This window comes from Aricia agestis, chromosome 7, assembly GCF_905147365.1.
Source record: "Aricia agestis chromosome 7, ilAriAges1.1, whole genome shotgun sequence".
NCBI lineage: Eukaryota > Metazoa > Arthropoda > Insecta > Lepidoptera > Lycaenidae > Aricia > Aricia agestis.
In genome coordinates this window covers 4997763-5016255 of record NC_056412.1, presented here as the reverse complement: position 1 = coordinate 5016255, position 18493 = coordinate 4997763, and the positions used below count along the sequence as shown (strand labels likewise).

The 18493-nt window shown below is 38.7% G+C and overlaps 1 protein-coding gene across 9 annotated transcripts in view; it reads right to left on the bottom strand.

Moving 5' to 3' along the window:
* Positions 1–18493, bottom strand: part of LOC121729012 (MOB kinase activator-like 2) — a 64118-nt gene that overhangs the window by 14383 nt on the left and 31242 nt on the right. For 2 of the 9 annotated variants that reach the window (XM_042117392.1, XM_042117393.1), the window contains one exon: positions 17110–17154. The exons of 3 other annotated variants lie outside the window; for them this stretch is intronic. In XM_042117392.1, the coding sequence (XP_041973326.1) occupies positions 17110–17126 (17 nt within the window). In that variant the 5' untranslated portion in view covers positions 17127–17154. 4 more of the 9 variants (XM_042117391.1, XM_042117389.1, XM_042117396.1 and 1 more) reach the window with 4 other exon arrangements.

The following is an 18493-nucleotide window of genomic DNA, read 5'->3' as shown; positions in this document are numbered from 1 at the left end:
TATGTTTTGCGTATGATATAAATATGTATAAATGAACGAAACAAATATTTATTAGATAAACTGTTATTTTTTTCAAATATTACAATTAAACTTAAAACTTAAATCTATAATTATTTTTTAACAGTCATGGTCATAATTATATGTAACACTTATATGTAATGTGTATCTCGGGTTTTTTGTATGTCAATGTCGCTGGGTCCCTTTGATGTGCGGCCGAAAAACCGATACCGCCGCAATCCCACAACCATCGCTGGCGCCATAAGCCATCCTACGCCACTACGTCCTCCCCACGCTGGGCCATCGTGATGGCCAACTACGATGGCCCATCTTGAAGAGGAGCCATTAAATACTTATATCATGTCGCGTAGGTTGTAAAAAAAGAGACAAAAATATGTCATACAGCTTTTGAAACTAGTCGTACTAACTTTAGGAGCAGGGTATTGAGGAGATCCGTCAGCCACAGCACTATTCCTTCCAACCATCGATCCATCGCTTGTGTCGGCCCCTTTCCGGTTACACGCAACATCAAGGCTCTCCGGGCAACTCGAGATCGACAAAGGCTTCGACGAGCGGCGCGTAGGCTCCGTGAAGGTCATACTAGGTCTCACGTCACCGCGGCCAGTCGAACTTGTACGAGTACGCGGAAATTATCGGCAGCGAAGACAAGACGACTCAGCACGATCGCTAAACTAATGACAAACTTCGGGCACAGTCGGTCACCGACAGTCCGGCCGCATGGCTGTGAATTTTAACGAGGTGACTCATCATAATTCATAACACAATAAGTAGAAAGCGGTGGATGCACGCCCCGGCCGATGTCATGTCGCGAACGGGTAAGTCGGACGACCTGCACCATGATCGCGTTTCAAATAGCCATCACTCCGGGGTCGATTTGGCGAGGCGATTTACGTATATTTGTAATGTACCACTCCTTCAAATTTTATCACAAACAAGATTTTGTAACCTATGACGTCACAACTCACAACATCAAAGAGTTCGATCCGAGTACGAACGGTCGTAATAATAGGGCAAAGCTATAACGAGACAGCACAAGTGACGCAGCGCGGACGCTCACCTGAACGGTACGGCCGAGTATAGATACGACGGCAGCGAGAACAACACGCCGAGGACCACCGCGTGACACATGCCGGCGACGACTGAGGAGTGAGGAGTTGAGGACTGAGTACTGACCGCCGCGCGCAGCGGAGGGCTGCGGGAGGGGCACGGCCCGCCGCCGCCCGCGCATTGCGCGCGCGCACTATCTCCGTATGCCCAATTATTATCGCCCACTCACTACTGGCTTCGACCGCTCGAAGCACAGAGCTCAAGCAAAGGTTACCTATGTCTGGTACTGTTATCATAGTGAATCTGATGCCATTTAGCTCGATATCTATTTATCTCATGAGTCATGACACTTTCCATTTCAACAGCGACTAATCTATTCATTTGAAGATACACCAGGTTAACACCATATTATTTTGACGATGACTATAAGTCGCTATGTTATAACAAAAATAAACTTCAATAATTCTAAACAGAGCTCGTCCTCCCTTGAGGCAGAATCATTGTCATCATACAGGCGATGGTAACTTTTTGAAATTGGCAGCATCAGGCAAAATCGGTTAGAAGGCCACTGATAGTATGGCGAATCCACGTCCGTGCTCCCCGCCCGAGGAATGTTACAATAGAGAGCACACGCCACACGCTTTCCACACGGAACTCATACGGCTCACCGCAGACCGACCCTCTGTGAGAATTGTGACAGTCCCTATTAAATTGCAAGATACCTTGAAGTTATCGATAAGTAAGATTTCATAAAGCAGTGTCAGTGTGAACTGTGATGTGATGAATTACATCTGTTGTACCCTCTGGAGCTAAAATCCCTTAAACCGTTAAGGCGAGGATAAACCCCAATTTGTTATTCCGTGACTCCCGGTTTACCTAGTTCCAATATAATAACGAAGTGTTAAAAAATATGAGATATAAAGCACAATATTCAAAATACCTTAAACCATAAACATTTTAATAAAACGTAATACTTTGGCTGTAATTAATTTACAAACTCACCTCTGAAAAAACTCTATTTCGTCGAAATATAAGTATTAACTAGGATAATTATACATTTTATTTGAATAAATTGTTAGTAAATCTATATTAAAACTTCTTTAACCGAACAATTTTGTTTCTTAATATTTATTTCCAAAGATATTTAAAAAAAACACGAAAAATAGCGAAGATCCGCCAGAGTTGTTACAGTTTTATGCTAAGCTAAAATGAATCTTATTGCGATGCGTATACGCTTGGTCTTTCTTTGTGTGCAAGGTTATCGTTTTTGATTGAGATTAATCCCTGCCTTAAGTATACAAGAGGTTATACAATTATTATATTATTAATTAATAGGTTGGGGGAAAAGTCTTTTCGCATTATAGTATGTATGAACTTGTACTACTGTATTGTAACATAAAATCTCTTGGGATATACCAATTGTATCTGGCTGATTTTGGTATCATTAAAAAGTTTAATTGTACAGAAGACAAATCCAAATTCAAAATAGGTAAATGTGAGATTTTCATTTGTTTTTCTTATTGTTAAAATGAGTGATTGTAATGAAGAAATTCAATACATTTTAAAATTTTATTACAAAAAAGGTAAAAAAGAAACACAAGCCGTGAAAAAAATATGTTTATGGACCTAATGCAGTATCTGTGAGAGTAGCGCTTTGGTTTAAGCGTTTTCAATTTGGTCATATCAAAGATGCACGTCGCTCTGGTCGCCCTGTTACGGACAACTGATGCCAATTTTTGAAAAAGTGGAGCAAGATAGGCATATTAGTAGTAACGATTTAGCTGAAGAACTGGGGATTGATCACAAAACGGTTTTGGCGCATTTGAAAAAAAGCTGGGTACACAAAAAAGCTCGATATTTGGGTGCCTCATGAGCTCACTGTAAGAAACCTAACCGTGTACTTCAGATATCCACCTGTTTCGGTCGCTGCAGAATTCATTAGGCAGTATCAGGTTGACATCACAAGAGGACTGCTGTACAACTCTGGCTGGTTAGGTTTAAAAATCTATATTTGACTGTAACATATTTTGATGTTGTCAGAAAAATTGTGACATTATTAGAAGAACTAGAGATCGCCCAATGGCCGAAATTCGACCTTACTTGCAACGACACTAGGACTACTACCTATATTTTGTAAAAAATATTGACTTCATCATAGTTTTTTTCAATTCTTGTCTCTGGGACTCAGCTGATCTCAGACTGGCCGTTGAAGCATTATCTAATAGTATCTATAATTAAATTAAAAAAACAATAATCCATTCTCAATCTGTCAACTTGTTGTCAGCACACTTCAACCATAAATAAAAAGAGTATAATTCGTAATTTCGTATGTATAGGCTTGTCACTCAAAAATCTGTCATTTTTCCTAGTAGTAGTGTCATAGTGTGTGTAACGTTTTATTTGTTAAAAATAGATATGATAAAAGCATAGTTTTAAAATAATATTTAGCTCGATGAACTCCTTCACCATATAAACTATTACTGTGCGAAATTTCATGCACCTACGTTTCCCCATTTTTCGTAAAAAGGGTTACAAAAATTTTCTCTCACGTATTAATATATAGATATATCGGTTTGCATCAAGACGTGGTTTTTATCTTTAGTTTTATAAGCAATTAGTTTCCAGTTGAACAGTTGGTCCTTCGAGCCGGATGGAAATATTATCAGTATGGATACATTATTAAGCATTCAGGAAGAACTGAAAGGACAACTTTTAAAATTGAAAATAAACTTCAAAAAATGTTCCAAGAAAAGGATTACAACAGCGTATGTCAGAAACAAGTCAGTCAAATATAGATTTTTAAACCTAACCAGCCAGAGTTGTGCAACTGCCAAAACCACTTGTCGCAGTTTTTTCCATCAGAAGCTCCAAAATTTTTATAAAAACCTTTTGAATTTTTATATAAAATGCGAAGAAACTTTTTCCCCAGCCTAATATTATCATCTACTTACCTTATTTTACAATCTGGCATTTACAAGAGCTAATTGGTAACAAAATATAACAATACGCATCTCATCTTCAATTGACAGCATTCGCACTCATCAGTAGCATCATTCATTTACTGGCTGGCTGGCTACATCTGGCTCAACTGACTTTAGCAGTAAAAGAAAAACCTTTATCGCAATAAAAATCACAGATACAACGTTCTTTATATTTTGATGCCCAAATTTTCATACAACCGCTATATTCGCATTGTTAATGAAAATAAACACTTATTATCATATTAATTACAAATCATTTACCTACATTATAACCATCGCGTGACGCGTTCAAAAAGTTATAACTTTTTGAATAATATATAATTTTAAAAATTAATAAGTATATCGTAATTATTGGTATTTATAGTATCTATCGTAATTATTGGTATTTATTTGGTCTGTGATTGGGAAGTTCGATATTCGGCCAGCAGTCGGTTAAAACTTAAAAGTATGTAGACAGTAGAACATAATTTGCAAAACTTTACGTCGTAACCTAATTTCAATTCTGTGAGTTTTTTTTTTTGTTGCTAGTTGAAATATTTTCAGCTTCTTAAAATAAACGAGGGTCAGTAGAATTTTTCAAAGAGTTAGCCTTGTGGTAAAAACTAAACAAGGACAGCCGGCTGCTTTGTCCGTTGACAATGTGCGCTTCCGCGCCGCGCGGTCGGCGGACCTTGTAGCTTGTTATTGCGGAGCTCGGAGTGCAGACATCGGATGATGTGCCGCTGCTCGCGTCACGTTATCTGAACGGCGAGCGGCGACACAGCTGCCACGATTTGGATGCCTTTATCTTTAGTGTATCGATGTGTTTACTGTTGGTTTTTACTATATAAATAGTTTTTAGTACTTTTAGCCAAGAAATTGCGTTTTATATTTTGGTTTCATTTAATGAAAGACACTAGTGCAATGATCAGCAGGGCTAAAATGGTCACATTTAGCAATTCCTCTCAATCAATTCAGCAAATGAATTGTCAAAACTGTCAAACTGACAAATGTCAATTCAGAACAAAAATACAGAAATGAATTGCAAGCAGAATTGCATTTTGCGATTTTAGAAAAATGAATCATATTATGATACATATCATGATTCTTCAAAGCGACCATTTTAGCCCCGCTGTATTATATCTTCGTCGTCGTGAGTTGTGACTTGTGAGTAGGGAATGCAATCTCGTTCTCGCGAGATCTCGGCCCTTTTTAGCGAGATTGATCTCGGACGAAAAAAAGGCGAGATCTCGCGAGTTTGACGAGATTTTAATTGCGCATAAAAACGTCTTATTCGAAGCGCGGACTGACACGGACGGAGTTGCGATCACGGAGTAAAAACAAAGAGGAGCTGGCCTAAGCAACTGTGCACTGTGATTAGGGAATGCAATCTCGTTCTCGCGAGATCTCGGCCTTTTTTAGCGAGATTGATCTCGGACGAAAAAAAGGCGAGATCTCGCGAGTTTGACGAGATTGCACTTGAGCATAAAAACGTCTTATTCGAAGCGCGGACTGACACGGACGGAGTTGCAATCACAAAGTAAAAACAAAGAGGAGCTGGGCCTAAGCAACTGTGCACTGTGATTTTTAACTAGGTCCTGAATTTTGACTTCTCGTTGTTTTGTTAGTTACAAAAGAACTGTTTTATTACTAAAAGATTTGTGTTTGATAGTGTGCGCTTTTATAATAGGCATGATGACAATTTTTTTCTTATCGGTAATTGAAGGACACTTAAAAAATAGAAACATAGTTGAAAGAATGACTCTGATAGCTTAAAAATTCACCAAGATATGACAATTCAAATATCTCATAAAAAAGACCTGCCTGAAACGCTCCATACAAAATGTTACGAAAGACTGACGTCAGTCTATCGTAGTTTGTACGCATCGGGAGACAACTTTGTTCGACAGGTATATTAAATATTGCGTTTATGAAAGTGGTTTCATAACAAAAGTTACTTTTAATTGCATAAGTTATCGAATTATATACAAATATTAAGAAATTTAATTGAAAAAAAATTCGACTTGAATATCCAACTTTAAAGGCGCATAACAAAAAAAAATACAAATGCTATCTATCAAGCTAAAATTTTGGGAACACTTATTTTTTACCGTGATTTCTTTATTTTATTAACAAAATTCGCTAATCTTTGACCTTGTCATCATCCCTATTCTGGACGTTACGTTATCGTGGACGCCGGCTTCCACGATAAAACGTTGGGTACGTTCTATGCCCCTTTGATTACGCACCGCGGACGTTTTGTGCGGTTCAGAAGTATAGACGTCGTGATGTCCTCTGAACGTGCATGTTAAAAAGTTATCGTCGACGGAAATTTAAAAACGTCTTCATAATATATTTCCATACATTATCTTTTTACCGCGGACTTCCACGATATTACCGTCATGGCCAAAATTATAAAAGCACACAGAAGAGAAGACTGGTTGTTTCTTTCATATTTTGTTATTTGATAGAATATAGTAGATACATACTTAAGTATGTCAAAGTTTACTGCTTAAAAATATAGACAGATACGTCAAACAATGTTTGATGTATTAAAATTCAATTGAAAAAATTCGTGAAAATAATGTCGTTATTTGCAAAAAAAATCCACCAAACTGCTAATCTCGCGAGATCTCGAAATTCTCGCTTGAACCCCAATCTCGCGAGATTTGCATTCCCTAACTGTGATTTTCAACTAGGTCCTGAATTTTGACTTCTCGTTGTTTTGTTAGTTGCAAAAAAACTGTTTTATTACTAAAAGATTTGTGTTTGATAGTGTGCGCTTTTATAATTCTGGACGTCACGTTATCGTGGACGCCAGCTTCCACGATAAAACGTTGGGTACGTTCAATGTCCTTTTGATTTTACACACCGTGGTCGTTTTGTGCGGTTCAGAAGTGTAATATGTCGTGATGTCCTCTAACGTGCACGTTAAAAAGTTATCATCGACGGAAATTTAAAAACGTCTTCAAATTATATTTTCATACATTGTACTTCCCTATGTTATCGTTTTACCGCGGACGTCCACGATATTACCGCCACGTCCAAAATTATAAAAGCGCACATTAGAAGAGGAGACTGGTTGTTTCTTTCATTTGTTATTTGATAGATAGTAGATACGTACTTGTGCCAAAGTGTTGTTTGATGCATAAAATTCAATTGAAAAAATTCGTGAAAATGAATGATAATCTTATAATATTTATAACTTTTTTCGTAATTTATTCAAATATTGTGATTATTTGCAAAAAAACCCACCAAACTGCTAATCTCGCGAGATCTCGAAATTGGCGGGATCTCGCGGTATTGTATTCATAAACTCGCGGGATCTCGCTTGAGCCCCAATCTCGCGAGATTTGCATTCCCTACTTGTGAGTCGTGAGTTCGTGACCCGACGTTCTACGAGAAAAGATGCATCGAGTCCAATTTCGCAATGCATCTAAGTACGAGTGGGCGTGCGGTGAGGACTGCGGTGGGGTGGGGACAGTGGGGTGTGGTGGGGTGGAACACCGCCCCGAGCGCGGAGCGACCTTGACCCTCGCCCACGTGACTGCGGCCATAAACAAGACGAGCGAATGACGCTACTACCGACGACGTTGCTAAACTGCAGGTGACTAGACGATCATTAGAAAGTGGGTATCGAAACCGAGCTCTTTAGAAACGTTACCAATAATTACCATGAACTCATTGACATGAGCAGTTATTTAGGATTTGATTATGACATGTAGATTTTAGGACTTATTACCTACACATTACAATGTAATCGGGCGAAAATAATAAAATGTACAGCAATGTGTATGATAAAAATAATATTAAGTTTCTCCGATTGGCCTACATTTACGCCATCACGTTGCGTAAATGACAATTCGTATGCGGGCTAATCGAGTTAAATGATGATAAGTATCAAATAAATTGGAAAGGACGTCTAATGTTTAAGTATGTTCTTCGCGTGTGACACTGTTTAGGGCAGGAGTACGACATAAAATCATTAAAAATCCTCAAACGAGGCTTCAAGCAACAGCATATCGAACGCGAAGAGCAATATAGAACTCACAAGTAGTCTACTGCCGCTTCTAGACACATACTAGACTGGTGTAGGCTCGCGCCGAAGTGGCGGGGGGAATGCGGCGCCGCAATAGCTGTCCTCGGACTCCTCAGCCCGCGACCACGGTTGCCTCACATTTGCCCAAGTTTTCAAGGCGAGTAGTGTTTATTACGCTCTTAATAAGCGTCTCCCCATTATTGCCAGAAATTTCTAGAGCTAATCAAATTAGAATCCATTGTTCCGCATTCGCGAATTAACTCTCGCAACTTACAATTATTGCTGATTTGCTTATAAGGAGGCTCCAAGGTTCCCAAGTAAATTAAAAATGCCTTGAAGTCGTCAGAAGTGCCCGTACAGTCTCGTTATTAATTGATGGACCCATCAAAAAGTGGACGGTTCATAACGAGAATATTTCGAAATTCGAAATAATTATCCTCGCTTGGAGAAATTGCGATATGTGGCAAGTGGATCGATGGCGCGCCAGTAGCCGCCGCATAACAACCAGATCGCGTGAGGCTCGCCGGTCCGCGGACCGCGACCCACTTGCCCGTCGCCAAAGAACAACCATGCTGCCAAACTGCCAAACACCACTATTTATGTCCCAAGGAATATGTCAACCTGCGCAAATAGGCGCGCTCTTCGAGATACCGCCTACAATCAATGTAAAAGCAAATATCGGGTTTCATATTAGGCATGAACAGCAGTAATTGCTATTCATGTATGCTTATCGTCTGACAATTCATACGCTCGTTTTCCGGTCTAATTCCGTAAAATATTGCATTTGATATTATTTGCCAGAGTTGAGTTGACCTTCAGTGCAACGTGGCTCACTTTTTGCTGTAAGTGCTGTAAGAGTGGATCACAGAATTATCAGAACTTTCTTTCTGTATTTTGTCACGAATCTCGAGATTTGCGTCAACGTTCATAGCATAATTTGACACATTTTGTAAATACAAAATAAAAGTTCTAGCGCGTCTGTTTTTCAGCCGGTCACTGGAATTGGATTTTTCAGTCAGCCCTGGCTGCACGCCAACCTAGTTTTACATTCCGATACAAATCTAGCTAGTAACTACTAAAACGGAATCCATATTTGTTACAAGGATAATTAGCACCCGCAGTGATTTTGCCAGACGATTATTTCAATTGTGTCATTGCTTTGAAACTCTTAGGAAAATATTGCGTTCGATGTTAGTAACTTAAAATACATTCAGTGCCTTAATTTGTACCAACAATGTGTATTACATCGCAGTAATGTATTTCTTGAAAAGGCAGGAACGATAATGACTCATAGTAATAAAGAAACGGTAAGCCCTAATAAATCACAAACAGCAAGTAATGCAATAATTATTAGAGAGTGTATGGTACTTTGGTCAAAAAAAGAGGAAGGCAATAGTTAACTTTAGACACAAATAGAACTTTTACTTAAAATAGCTAGTCATTCATATTGAATGATAAGATTTTTTGTAACAGCTCGTAGTGAACAAATGATGTACTTACAGAAAGAAGAAAATTGACACTTTCACAATTACTGTACATAGGTGGTTTCTACAATTCAAAAAGTGCAAAGTTTAACATTGGTCTCGTCAGCTAGAAATGGGTCTGGGAACAAGATAGTTCAAGACATATATTTTTTTACATTGACATTAGACATAGGTAAAGACTTACCCCCTTACTAATAAACGTTGTATAAGCTTTGAATAGTTATACAGTGTTTTGTTCCTGTCACACAAGTGACATTTTTAATTGGATTGAAGAAGACAAAACACTGTATAACTATTCAAAGCTTATACAGCGTTTATTAGTAAGGGGGTATATATAAACCCACTTATAACTTAGAACAATATTGTTAATCACTGTCAATTTGTCATATTTATCTTAATGGAGATTGACTCCTTTAACTCTAGCTAAAGCGACAACACAGAACACATATTAATATTAGTTGGCGACAGTTACAGTTTTAACGACCAGTTGATTACGACTATTGTAGACCGCAGTATACATTGGAACTGTCTTCATTGCATTAAAGTGCATGAAGGAATGTACTAATAGGTAGTAGTTTTCTAAAAATATTCTTAAGAACTGAATATTAGAGGTTGTAGAGATAGTGTAGACGTTGATTTAACTCAAGTTATAAAGTGTTTAACTAAGCCAGGATCGGCTACTGAGTATAGATTTATAAGCAGTCCTCTTGCATATTATTATTATATTACCAACTTTAATTTAATATGAAGTAGAATTAGTCTGCTTAATTCACAATGAACCCTAATAAGGACTCTATAGCTGATATTCAAAATAATGTTTTTGTTTACATAGCTTACATAGCTCATGTAAAGATTCAAATTAATCTGATCAGAGTATACAGTCTAAAGTAAACAAGATATCTTCACACTAGGCCTGTGACAGCAGTGCAATATCAGGTGACTAATTTACATCAGTATATTTTCTGGTAGTATCCCGGTACCGTTACGAATCCACTGGCTCCGAGCCGCTCTAATCGCACATTCACTGTTAACTAACCGACAAATGCACTGCACGCGTGACGCACAGCGTGTCGGGGAAAAAGTGCTCCACTTGTGAAACCTTCGGCAGTTCAACACGAACACTACCGAGAGATCGTGAATGCTAGTTAACTAATAGAGTAGGTAGTACATGGTAATACGACACTCACGCCACTAGCCCACCGAGAAAAGCCACGGGCCCACCACCAATGAGTCTGATTTTGCGATGGCAGGAGTCGAACAGCGAGAGCCGCGCGTGCGGCGGAGGCGATAGTCCCACCATGCCGCTAGTGACGGCGGGTCGGAGCATCGCTGTACATGTCACTCCGAGCGAGCATCCAGGGCACACGAGCGGTCACAACACTATCCTGGCGCGAGTACGCAACGAACGCCAACATTCACTAGCGCAACTCCAGCTCGCATCGCAACGCGTGTACATCGGGCCGCGGTGTGCGCGGGACTGTAGTCTGCCGTAGTGCCGTCTGTCTCTGTGAGCGGCCGCCCCGCGCCGCCCTCACCCCGTCCCATCGCCTGTCCGCCGCCGCACCGCCCCCGCGCTCGCCCACCCCGCTCGCAGAAAACACAAACTTGAAACAAATAACAATGTGACGAAACACCACTTCTACCGCACAGAGTACTAAGGACTGACGCAATGAAACGCGTTTTAGCCCAAAATGACATACATATTCGTAACTCAACAAACATTTATTCTATGCCAGGATTGGTCACGATTGGTAGCCTGATGAGTGATGACCGAGCGGCTAAAAAAGCGTAGTGGGGCAAATGACTGGCAAACGACCGGTAGGCCATCCCAGATACCGCAGGACGGATGAGGAAGAAAAGCGTTACGAGCTGAATTGTTGCAAGATGTCGCACAGGATCGGAAGAAATGGCGTGTGCTTGTGTCAGAGCCCAGATACCAAGACTCAACTTGGGTCGCTGCGCCGCAGTAAGTAAGTAAGTATTAGTTAAGTTGGTAGAAGAGTTATTACTTATTACGTAAATATTACATATACAGCACATGACACAAATTAAGGTTCTATCAAGCTCACGAATACTACACATCAAAGTAATGAGACGACGTAATCTGAGCAAGGTCGCAAATCTGCAATAGCACCCATGAGAGCTATCAATTTTGGAAAATCGATGGTGGTAGTCATGGTCATCGATTGTAACGAACCACTCGATCGATATCATCACGCCGCGCTGGACGTCGAAATCCTAGTGTGATCACTGCACTTAATATACTTCCCGTAACAAGATAACGTTTGAGTACTGCGTGGGTGTACATAACGAGCACACGATAATATGTGCAGTGGTGATCGGTGGTGATGTCAACACAGACAACATCGGTAAGAACTAAGAGCCTCCTAACCTTAAAGGTTGGTTAGGAGGCTCTTAATACCTCGATTCTGTTATTACTTATTTCCGATAACTTCGATTTCGGTCCTCAAACAGCAAAATAATAAATGGCATCGACACAGGGCAAACCAATATCGTCTTCATCACTAAACTGTAAGTAGGTATATACTGTAACATTGCATCTCGACGACCCATCCAGCGATTGGCGACATAATTATTATGCCCTGCAGCGCCAACAAATCGCTTGCTACAAGTAAAAATGCGAGTAGTAATATTCGGTCCTTACATATGAAATTGGCGTTTTGTATGAGAGGAATATAAAGTCGATTTTTTTGTATAACATATATTTTAATTAATCAAAGTATGTACCATTGTTATCGATGCATTTTTGCCATCTTAAGGGTAGTTGGTTGATCCCTTTACTAGAAAAAACGGAGGGACGAGAGTCAATAAATTCTTTGAATGCATTTTGGACTGCAACATCAGAGTTGAATTTTTTTCCTTGTAGGAAGTTATTCAAATTCCGAAAAAAATGGTAATCTGTTGGAGCAAGGTCCGGGGAGTACAATTGATGTCGCAGACATTCAAATTGCAGCTCCTCCAGCTTTGCGGCCGTCTGTTGTGCAGTGTGTGGTCTAGAGTTGTCCTGAAGCAGCAGTGGCCTAGAGCGATTGACCAGCCTTGGTTGTTTAGCAGCTAGTTCTTCCATCATGGTTTGCAGTTGCTGACAATAGATATATCTGCCGTAACCGTTTGGCCAGATTTTAGAAAGCTGTAGTGAACGACGTCGACTCATATTCGTAAATAAAGTGATATTTCAATTTTTCCATTGTGCGATATGAACGACTCCACAGAAAAAAATATTAAGAAAAAATTAAAAAACAAATGAACGACTGTTTTGGAAACTCAAATACTACCAAATAAATGAATATTACATTTAAATTTGGAATTCTTAACGAGAGGAGATATTTGAGATCAAAGTGGCATGTACAACAAAACGCCAATTTCATATGTAAGGACCTAATAATTGCCAGTAATGTTGGCAGTAATAATAATGGACAGCAAAATAATGACGAAGTTTAGTAAAAAAATAATTAATGAAAAAAATAGTAGCATATTATAGCATATTACAAAGAATAAAAACCACAAGCGGAGGAACTAATGAGGTTATCATTAACATTAATCATTACCTTGAGAGCATTGCAAGTTGTCGCGCATTATGCAGAACAAAGCAATTACACATTTACGATAATGACCACCGTTTGATAGGCCACGAGTCACGACTCAAGACGTAACGTAGCTCACGTCTCGGTCGTCAGAATTGTCAGGAAGACCATACGGATACTGGATAATTCAAGTATTTGTACGGGCCACTCGTTTTGATCCTCCGCAAATGTAGAGGTATGTATATGAACTGGTTTCTTAGAAAGTTAGCTTTCTTTGTTATAAGAAACCCCAATTAAAAATTTTGCTGGTCGTTTTAAGGAAACATCACCAGACAGGTAAATGGCAATATGATCAGCTTGCTCATTGAAAATAATAAAATGGGCAGTTTTTAAAAACGTAATTAATAAAATAAGACATTTACTTGTCTGTTTCCCGGTTTCACCTTGTCCTACGTGTTGCTGTTGGTAAAACAGTGGCAACAATACCGACTTTCATTCTTAACATTAAGGTCAAACGCAGAACCGTGTTCACATGGCGAATTACAATACAATGGCCGGCCGACTTCAATTGTTTTTTTTTTGTAATTATACACGTACACATTTATTATTTACTTACAAATTAAAATTTAGGTATTTTAATACTGAAATCGCTTTGCTCTCTTATATTTAGTAAACATTTTACTATAGAAACTTTTACAATTATATTTTTTTAGAAATTATCCAAAATACCAAGAGCTTATCAGAAGAGCAAGGGTTCCGTAATGGACAATGCGTAAATTTTTCATATTACTTGTAAACTTCTAAAATATCAGCAAGCGACACAAGTATGTATAATATTAGGTAACTTAGAAGTCTAATGTACTTGATAACATAAAAATTCAACTTTATTGAATAGCCATGTATTATAAAACATGTAGTTATTATAATTGATCTATTCGATGATGAACGATGAAAAAATAATATGTAGTAGAAAGAGAAAGAAACCCTCCTCACTTAATAATATAATAAAGCAATTACGTACGAAAATATCAGTAACAAAAAAGTAAAGAAGTATATAAGATAGATATAGATAGTATATAAGATATAAGATAGTGTTGTTTTTTATTTCGTAATAGTGGTGGCAATTTCTTCGAATAACAAACAGCCCTTACGTTTACAATCCCGATTCCCGAGACGTACCGAAATGCGTTTGTACTTTGTAGTTTTGTTAACGACATTTTTAATGATCTTAACAGGTAATAGAAGCTGATTCTGACCTTCCAAGCTGCAAGAATTATGAAGCAGGTATACGGTTGAACCATTCAAAATAATTCAGATATTGCAGTTTACGACGGACACAAACTTACATTGGCATTGCATGCATGAATTTTTTTATGACTGTTCACTATATTTTTACGTTGAAAAATCGTCTTTAGTGATTGATGACTCTTGCAGTTGCATACCAATTGGTCGTGTCTATTGTTATCTGTAATATTTTGGAGAGAAAGTTATAGCAGTGCACCGCGCAGGATTCTTTTCAAGACATTAAGCAGAGGAAGCCGTAATTGTTAAACATACAATTGAAACATCAAAGTGATTGTGCTAGTACCTTCGCTAGTACATAAGAATTACAAGGGTAAGAGAAAGTATAACATGATGTCCCTACAGTGACAGTCCCATAAATTTTAGAACGGAGAAAAGGGCTGTCAGCTGATATACCTTTCGAACAAATAATTCGAGTACTTATGTAGTTCAAACGTTTTGAATCCATACTAATATAATAAATGCGAAAGTATCTCTGTGTATCTGTCTGTCTCGCTTTCACGCCAAAACTACTGAACCGATTGCAATGAAATTTTGTACACAGTTACTGTTACTGTTTACTAAATAAAGATTATTTTCTTTCTTTCTTTCTTTGTTTACAAAATTTCATTACAATCGGTTCGGTAGTTTTGGCGTTTGGCGTGAAAGCGAGACTGACAGACAGACAGACAGACAGACAGACAGACAGACAGACAGACAGAGATACTTTCGCATTTATAATATTAGTATAGATTATGTGCACACTGCACAGCTGTTTTTGGGTATTTTGATTAATAAAGGGCCGCGCTACACCGGAATGGCAGCGGCGAGGCGAGCACTTTCAGCGCTGCCATTCCGGTGTAGCGCGGCCCTAAGAGGGGTACCACTTACCAGGGTTTTAAAAAGTTTTTAAATTTGACACAAATTTTGTTGACACCGCGCGCTATAAACTAAAGTCCAAGCGGACGAAGTCGCGGGCAACAGCTAGTTAACTTCATAATTTTTACAAGAATACTTGGAAAAATTATGAACTTGAACGAATACAGGATAAAGAATTTAAATTGTTGTAAAATATTTATCGTTGAAGATAAAACTTCGAACTAGCATCTGATGTAGATTCAGATTTCAGCCCTCTCGGTATGAACAAGATGTGACATTTTACGAGCAATTAGCACACGCACACAAACACTGAGTTGATTGCGTTTACAGAATGACATCACGGCCGGTTACAATATTGTGTCTATCTTAACTCTATTAACGACCACATTAACGACTCTGATTTCTGGTGTTTTCACAATTAATTAAGCCTTCCATTTTTTTTCCGATCCTTCCATCCAAGTGCCAATCACCAAACTACTCATGAATGACATCACCCAAGAAGCCAAGACTCCCAAACAATATTGTTTGAAAACTCAAGACGGTGAATGTCAAGTGTGGTAACTTGTGTATTATACTGTGGAGGGAGGTGACGCATTGCAGCATGAGTGCATTATATCATCGCGTCCACTTCGCGACGCCCACACTAACACTGAAGGGCTCTCGCCTATCGGGACAACATCGACCATCACCATATTAATCAACGAAGAATAAGCTAGAACTCCGTCACATCCATTTGGACATGGTTGGTGTATGAAAAGCAACAGATTTGTTAGTCTTGTCTTATAATTCTGCTATAAAAAAGCCCGGAAAAAACGAACATCGGCCCTTTACATTATTGGACTAAGTTAGCATTGACCTGCAACACAAGTAAAACCAGTGTCTTATATAGACGAGAGCTTTTAAAGTCAGCAAGGAACGATAACTTCATCACAAACTTTACAGAATACCTGCTGCACAATATTATGTCAGAAAAATATTTTAGAATCACCAGCGAATAACTTTGGAGATTGACGTAACGTATCCTCGAAATATTATTGAACGTATGCGTTTCCAGAAACCTTATCGGAGCGGAAATTATCGGGAAAACCGACGATCACCAAAACTGGTTACGTCAGTTTAGATTGGTAGCACGGCTCAGGAAGAGAAATGAATCTTGCTAAAATCTGAATTCGTGTACATTTCAGTTTACAGATTTAGAAAAGTGAAAACACCTTGCATCCAAAATTATATTATATTCTCCATAAACCTGTTTGAAAGTGAAACACAAGGCTGATCAAGCTGAAATCCTAAGAGTGATTATAAAACTTATAAATAAAGAATAATAATATTAATTCAATTATATTATACACTCGAAACATGCAGCACCTACGTAAAGAAAATCCGGTAAGTATAGATAGACTATAGTATACTGTATACCGTAACATTCATAATAATTAATATTGTAATCACTTTGTAACAGTTTTCACCGCTATGAGCGACGACTGACGACAGAATAATAAATGCATCAAGAAACTCTTATCTCTGCAGAGATAAGAGTTTTCTCGTTCAAGCGGCGGGTGGAGGGGTGGGAAGTAGGGAACTGGGGACTGCATCACCGGCGACCTTGACATTTACAGCGCCACGCCCCATCCTCCAACATCCCTTACGCTCAATCAATCTGTGAAGTTTTTTTTATTTATTTCAGAAATAAGATTTCAACTTCCAGAAGTCTTAATTGCCTTTCATTTTTGATGGCGAAAGTGATTAGAAATGTAATATCTGCTGACGACATAATGGATTGGTGCGTCGATACTGACATCATCATCTGACTACTGTCGCGGTCGGTGCAATGAGTATCGCTATGTCCTCACACTTACCATAGGCAGTCCAGCATGGCGCGCCCCCCGCACTCCCGTACTCACCTGAAACAACAAACAAATTTATTATCTGAAGCACGAGTAATCTTTCGAAAGGATTCTTTAATTGATCACCCAAATCCTAATTCCCAACCCATTCAAAATATCAAATTTTGCATAATATCCTTGATCACATTTATTTATAAGTAATATTTTTAAAAGGAGTAGTTGAGTCTTCCGTCCCATAGGTGTTCGTCCCAGTGGGACAAGTCACAAAACGCTAGGGGCCAAATTTTAGTCACATATTTTTACATGTGACTAAAATTTGGCCCAAACCTAATTATTCATGGGACGAAACGCTGGATAAAAAGCGTTTCGTCCCATGTAATAATTAGGTTGGGGTTGCACCAGATGCGTGGTTAAAGTTAAAGTTATGGTTATAGTTAAATATGGCGTCCTTTAGCTTTAACTTTAACCTTAACTTTAACCGGAGAAATTCACAGATGTCTGTTGCATTTACTTTTTTCATTGAAGCTACAGGTAACGGGATTGAGGGTACTTATAAAAAATTGAATTATCCGTAAAAATCGACAGGAAAAATATAACACTGTAAAACATAGTAAATTTTCAGATATGCGTAATACGTATGAGCGGAGGTTAAATATGGCGTCCTTGGACGCCATATTTAACATTAACCAAAAATTTGACATTTTGCACTGTAGTTATAGTTAAAGTTACAGTTATAGTTAAAGTTAGTTGGTGCAACCCAACCTTAGTGTTCATCACTTTCCGTAGAGTTAGCAAAAAATAATACGTATATAATATGTATACTTAAATAACAATTTATTACTTTTTTATAAAAATCATGATTCATCAAATATAATATTAAATATAGGTACTTAATATTATGTAGGTATGTATATATGTATATCTGATGTAGTGCTTATCGGCCACAATAAAAAAGGTTGAAAAACAGTGAATTAAACAATGTAAATACAGTGTAATGTTCAGTAAAGCTATTGATCTAGTTAAGTATGTTCACGGCTCTGGCGCCCATTGTGGGCGAGTGTCAGGTGTCGCGGGGTCGGCTATTGTCGGCGGTAACGGGACGCCCGCGCCGCGAGGCGCGCCCACGACCCGCCATTGTGACGTGACCGGGTGCTCCCGATGCGCGCCGTCGAGCACCTGAGTAAAGTACCCGGAACCCTTACCTTATGCTTCTTAGCATAAACTATGTGTCCAAAATAATTACAATACGTGCCATTAGCCATACACGAGGGTCCAGTCCAGAAGAAAATAATTTGCTTACTTGCTTAGAGACTAAATCTAACATCAGTCTGATGCATGGACTCAGGAATGCTAGCCAAGCCGACCAAGCATATTACAAGCAAAATAGAGAGCTTCA